The sequence below is a fragment of the Panthera uncia genome, unplaced genomic scaffold (assembly GCF_023721935.1).
Source record: "Panthera uncia isolate 11264 unplaced genomic scaffold, Puncia_PCG_1.0 HiC_scaffold_1433, whole genome shotgun sequence".
Taxonomy (NCBI): domain Eukaryota; kingdom Metazoa; phylum Chordata; class Mammalia; order Carnivora; family Felidae; genus Panthera; species Panthera uncia.
Window position 1 is genome coordinate 55156 of NW_026058067.1, and position 6000 is coordinate 61155.

The window sequence follows — 6000 nt, forward strand, 5'->3', positions numbered from 1 at the left end:
GAGTCCCAAGATTTTGATTCAAGGGCTAATTCTGTACATTTGCGCTGTGAGAATTATTTTGCCCAAAAGAGAAATATCAGTTTTGCTGTCTCATAGAGAAAATGACTCCTAGAAAATTGGACAAAAATCTGTTAGAAAGACTGGGATATTTGGTAAATGTAGATCTTAGTGCAGAAGTCAAGCTTGAGTGTTATTTGATCTAGGGTTATGGGAGTTACTGTTAGTGGAGCAGGCATAGCAGAGGACAATACTGCATGAGGTGTTTGAAATGACTCCTGAGTTGGAATTGGTGTGCTTAAAGAAAACACTAGGCTTGGTAAGACATGTGGAACTATTCCACTCCTCTTAATGTTGACTCTTGCTTGCCCGTTTAGGAACTTGACTGGAATTGGGTCTCTGATTGTCTCAACAAAACTAATTCCTCTTTGTTTTTCCTAAGATGAACAAAATGGTACTTGATTCTTGCAAATAATTTTCACTTAAATTTGAGGTTGGTTAGACTAGAAAGACAAATTACTTAGCTCTTGTAGAATCATTGGTTTAGTCCTTGAGTGTGTGAATGCTCCGGGTAAAAATGAGGACAGTGATTATATGAAAAGTTTTACTCACCCTTATTGGAGCCATCTGTATTAGCTTTCAACTCTGTGAGGTGCAGAATTTACTTGAATTAATCTTTTCACCTCCAAAGGATCCTGGCTTGTGTTAAAAAAGGCACTTGTCAAACTGTCTTCAGAGCCACCAAATAAATCTATTTTATAGTCCCATTAGATATCTAGCTCAGAATCCCATTCACTCTGGAAGGTCCTATGGTTGGATGCACAACAAATTTCCTGCAGTCATCTCTGGTACACCTCCTTTGGGTTGTTAAGAAGGTGTTGAAATGTGAGAAGGCCGGTAGTGAAATTAAATTGTGGGTCAGGGTAATTAGGAAGGGAGAACACCAAGCATTTTCATAGTACATTGTCTGGCTTTTAGTTGCAGCTGCAAACAACGGATATGAGTTTAACCAGTTGCTACGGTGCAGCTGGTTCAGATCTGGCTTTATAACTAACTGGCTGAAGTAAAATGAAATGGCTGGAAAATTCCAGTCAAGTAACACCAGTGGGAACATGTGGAATTAAATAGTGTGAGTAAATGCTGGCCAGATTGAGGAAAAAAATTTCAGACAAACTAGAGGGTGGTGGTGAGGATATGTAGAAGAGAGGTGGGGAGGGGGGCAAGCAGGGCATTTTCTGGCCCTTGTAACAAGGGTCTGTTGTTTGCATTAGCTCCCTTGCAGGAGAGGGAAGTTTTCCTCTCTCCAGAGAAGTTTGTAGTGTGGCCGGTCTACCTTCCTCCTGGACTGAGGTCACCTGTTTTTGTTTGTGTTTTCTTCTTCAAGAAGAAAGAAAAATACGCCATTACTTCAGGTCCTGACAACAGAAATGGCAGGCTATTGTCTTTCCTTTTCTTCAGGAAGCTTTTCCTACCTTGTGTGACCCAGAAGGCCCTGTCTCTCTTGATAGTCCTCTTCTTACACCACGTGTACCAGACATGCTGAGTGTGTTGGAGGTGAAGGTTCAGTGTCTTGTAATTGTTCTAAATAAGGAAGGAAAATGGGTTTACTAAAGGAAAGCTTTTGTATTATCCATTTTGTCTGCTTAATATGGAGAATTTAGACTTGGCTCCAGAAAAAATTTCTGAGAAGTTCAAGGGCCATTGTGCTGTTTGGGGAAAACATTTGCTGTAACTAGGTTGAGGGTATTTATTCTCTGCCAGTGCCCGGGACCTGTGTTTGCCAAGTGATTTCCCAGTCCCAGGGATTAGCCAGTCATGTGAAACATTTGATTAAGAGACTTAAAGAAATCTTAGCTGAGGCACGATTGGTGGCTCTTGGCAGGATGGCCCCATCCTCAACTCTGCTTTGTCTCTTGAGTGTTTGTAAGAATGTTTGTAATGATGAGCCATGGGGGCTGGATTTATGATCCAGTGAGGAATCTTTTTAGAAATCAAAGTTCTGGTGGGTATATTATTAATTAAGCCCCATAAGTTTCTACATAACTTAGAAAGGAGTCTTTTTTTTCTCAGAGCTATACCACCAGTCAGCTGTTTGGGGAAGAAGATACCAAGTTATCAGAAAAAATTACCTGTATCCGAACAGCAACATGGTTCTGTCTGAGGAAAGTAAAGTTTTTCTTGATGCACATTTCCTGGATTTGCATTAAATTTTTCTACTTAAGCCTAGAGGACTTTTTCTCCCCCTTAACAGTGGCACCTTTCATTTGTGACGCAGGAGCACTTGGGCCTGAGTCTGGAGATCCTGTCTCCAGCCATTCAACTCCAGCCTAGAAGAGAACACTTCTGTTTCCCTTCCACCCTGTTTAAATTTGTATGCGTTCCTCCCCACAGATAACCATCATCTTCAAAGCTCACCGTGAGTGCACAGATCAGAAAGTGTACCAAGCTGTGACAGATGACCTGCCGTCCGCCTTTGTGGATGGCAGCACCAGCGGTGGGGATGGCGACACCAAGAGCCTGCTTATCGTGGAGAGGGAGAGCGGCCGCTACGTGGAAATGCACGCCCGCTACATAGGGACCACGGTATTTGTGCGGCAGCTGGGTCGCTACCTGACCCTCGCCATCCGCATGCCTGAAGACCTGGCCATGTCCTATGAGGAAAGCCAGGACCTGCAGCTGTGTGTGAATGGCTGCCCCCTGAGCGAGCGCATTGATGATGGGCAGGGCCAGGTGTCTGCCATCCTGGGGCACAGCGTGCCTCGCACCTCATTGGCGCAGGCCTGGCCTGGCTACACACTGGAGGCTGCCAATGCTCAGTGCCACGAGAAGATGCCAGTGAAGGACATCTACTTCCAGTCCTGTGTCTTCGACCTGCTCACCACTGGGGATGCCAACTTCACCGCCGCTGCTCACAGTGCCTTGGAGGACGTGGGGGCGCTGCACCCGAGGAAGGAACGCTGGCACATCTTCCCGAGCAGTAGCCACGGGACACCCCGTGGAGGCGGCCATTTGTCTGTCAGTCTGGGACTCACGTGCTTGATCTTTACTGTGTTTTTGTAGGGATTGTCTTTTGTTTTTTTATTTTTTGTCTATAACAGAATTTTAAAATATATATTGTCATAATATATTGAGTAAAAGAGTATATATGTATATACCATGTATATGACAGGATGTTTGTCCCGGGGCACCCACCAGACTGTACATAATGTGCGTGACTGTTCCAAGTATGTTGGATGTAGTGTTCTTCGACTGTATTGATTTTGTTTTGCAGTTTTGTGAAATATTTTATAATGTCCCTGCCGGGGGACCTGTTAGAAAGCACTTTATTTTTTATATATTAAATATTTATGTGTGTACCTGGTTAGTACGTATAGTACATATACACAGACGCCATCGCAGCGTTCCCGCTGAAGAGGACCAGTGACGGTGCTCGTGGCTGTCCCTGGCTGTCCGTCCCTGCCTTCTCCCTTTGCTACTGATCTGCCACATTGGGTGCGCAGCTTTCACTGGCCTCCTGCTGGCGGAGCTGCGTCCCTTGAGCGAGGAGGTCCTTACTCTCACTCCGTGTGGAAGGACAGCTAACTAACTCCCCGACAGGCACTTTGGCTCTTGTGAAACACGCATCTCTAAGAAACCCTCGCCCTCCTTCACAACTGTTACTTTTTCAAAGGGCAGGGAGTGTATTACTACAGGTTTCATTAATTAGGATTGTTCTGAGCACTTAGGGAATGTGAGGTTGAGCCATATGAAACTGCTGTTTCTATTAGGTCAGAAGGGGCTGGTGATGGCAATTTCATAGATAAATACCAGGCATTTTACTAGACGCCAGGAGCTCTCAGACATTTCCTCCTCCCGTGTTCCTGTTTAAACCGTATCACGCCTTGCTCTTCTCTGTATCATTTGTGCAAGCCCAAGTTCTAAGCCTTCTTTCCTTGGCTGTTTATGCCCAGAGACACACTGCTCCCTGTCTCCACCCCCCGTAAACCCTCCTCAACCTCACCTGATGAACCCAGAGACTAGGCCTTGTTAGATTCTCTCTTCATGTCGAGGCCCAGATCCCATCACAAGGTGTGCCACTCTTCCTTGCCGCCCACACCGTGGCCTTCACAGTCGCTGGCGCTGACGTGTCTGTATGCATGAGGGAAAGGATAGGGTGTTAAATGACAGGAAAACTTTGAGGGCCTGAGCCAGTAAGTGGCAAAATGGGCTCTGGTGAACCCAGACCTTCTCACTGAGCAACGTTGCTTCCCAGGTGGTCTCTCTTTCTTTAATTAGATATGCTCCTTTGTAACATCTATAGTGATAATATACTAGTGAGTGCTCATGTAACTTGGTAAAATTCCTATAAAGTAAAATGCCTCCTTCCATTTCACCTGTTGGCACGCCCTTGCAAAAGGAAAGCACCACCCACAAAATGCAAGAACAATGAGGAAGTGAGTTCTACCTAGGGCAGGTGGATTTCTATTGTATCTATGTAAATGTTTGGTTCCAAGGAGAAACGAAATAATTTGTACCTTACCTTACTCAGATTTACATAAATGCAAGAAGAAAGTTAATTTTATATACCACAGCAATTAGGATCCAACTTGTGCTGAATTTTAGATAGCCAGGTATCTAAACCTGGGGCCTGCCTTTTGCCATGCCCCATTGATTAGGGTCACGGCCAGAGGCCCAAACTGGCAGGAGAAGAGGATTTTGGTTCGTGAAATTCTATTTCTTAGTGAACTGATGATCCAATTACAGCATGGAGCTGTGGGTTCATCTAGAGGTGGGAAACCGCTCTTTTTCTGATCTAGGAGAGGATAGTCTTGGGAAGTCTGGGAAAATCACAAAGGCACCCTACTTCTTACTTGATAAAAAGACGCAATACCAGAGAAGTGAAACTGAACTTGTTACCCTTCTATAAAGACGCGGGGGCCTACCTACCATGAGCTCTGAACTGTGGCTATTTCTGTTCACCTACAGAACATGTACCAGTTCAGAAGCTATAGTTAGCTAGTAATTTTGTTAGGTAATTGAGTAGAACAAAGGAGGAAAAATATTTAGAGTATAACCACTATTCTTGTGTGAACAGTATAAAAGTGAGGTAAAAGCAATAGAAGTTTCTACAGTGTCTGGCTTTAGAGTGTATATGGTTCATATTACCTTTGTCCTCTTTAGGGAAAGCAAAATCACCACCTCTACTAATAGTTGGGGAAAGAAACAGGTTGCTCTGCCATATCCTAGCTGGGAAGGATGCCTCTAAGCATTCTGTTTCACTAGCATTTGTGCCAGTGTGTTTGGCTATTTTCCCTTTATAATCAGTGTCCTCCTACAACATTTACAGTCCCCACAGATGACTAAGAAATACAGATGCTTCTCTAGAGAAGGGCCAGCTTATTTTCCATTTCTTTTCTAGGACTTTTAGAGAAAATAGTACTTGTACATTTTGGTTCTTGGAATCTTCCTTAACCAAGAGTTTCAGGTGATCCCACCACATGGATAAGATGTAGCTATTCAAAGGTCTCCTGGGGGAGGTTAAAACTTGAGGGAAAACACTGGTTTTCACAGATGCTCCACATGGCTGTCTTTAAAAGACTCAAAACATTTTTTTGTCCTTTTCTTCCCTTTGTTAATGCTTGGAAATTCCCACAGTGTGTCGAGTCTTTGCAAAGAAACCTTTAGATGTGGTTCATAGGTATATGGATAAGTATCTGTGTAAAACAGTGAGTGTGCAGTGTGTAAATACTTTAAATTATTATGCTAGAAAAATAAAGTTACATACCATGCTGTGGAATGTTTGTTCTGTGATTATAGTGACACCTGCTGGAAGAGCTGCAGAACACAGGAGGGGAAGAAAGGGAGTGAGGGGGTGTTTGTGCAAAATCCTCTGATTACTGACAATCCAAAACTGTCCACAAACTTGCGTGTTTTCTAAACTACATCTTTACTGTAGCTTTTCATTTTTCAATTTTAAGCAATTTCAAGTAAGAATCTGTAAAACTAGGCCACTGGTATGATCCT

At 43.8% G+C, this 6000-nt stretch overlaps 1 protein-coding gene across 1 annotated transcript in view; it reads left to right on the forward strand.

The window, feature by feature from the left end:
* The window catches only part of LOC125917054 (repulsive guidance molecule B), a 28913-nt gene extending 23140 nt beyond the window's left edge, over positions 1 to 5773 (forward strand). Inside the window, exon 5 of the mRNA XM_049623307.1 lies at positions 2389 to 5773. Coding sequence (XP_049479264.1) covers positions 2389 to 3057 — 669 coding nt within the window. The 3' untranslated portion in view covers positions 3058 to 5773. The remainder of the gene's footprint in view (positions 1 to 2388) is intronic.
* Positions 5774 to 6000: the final 227 nt, after the last annotated feature.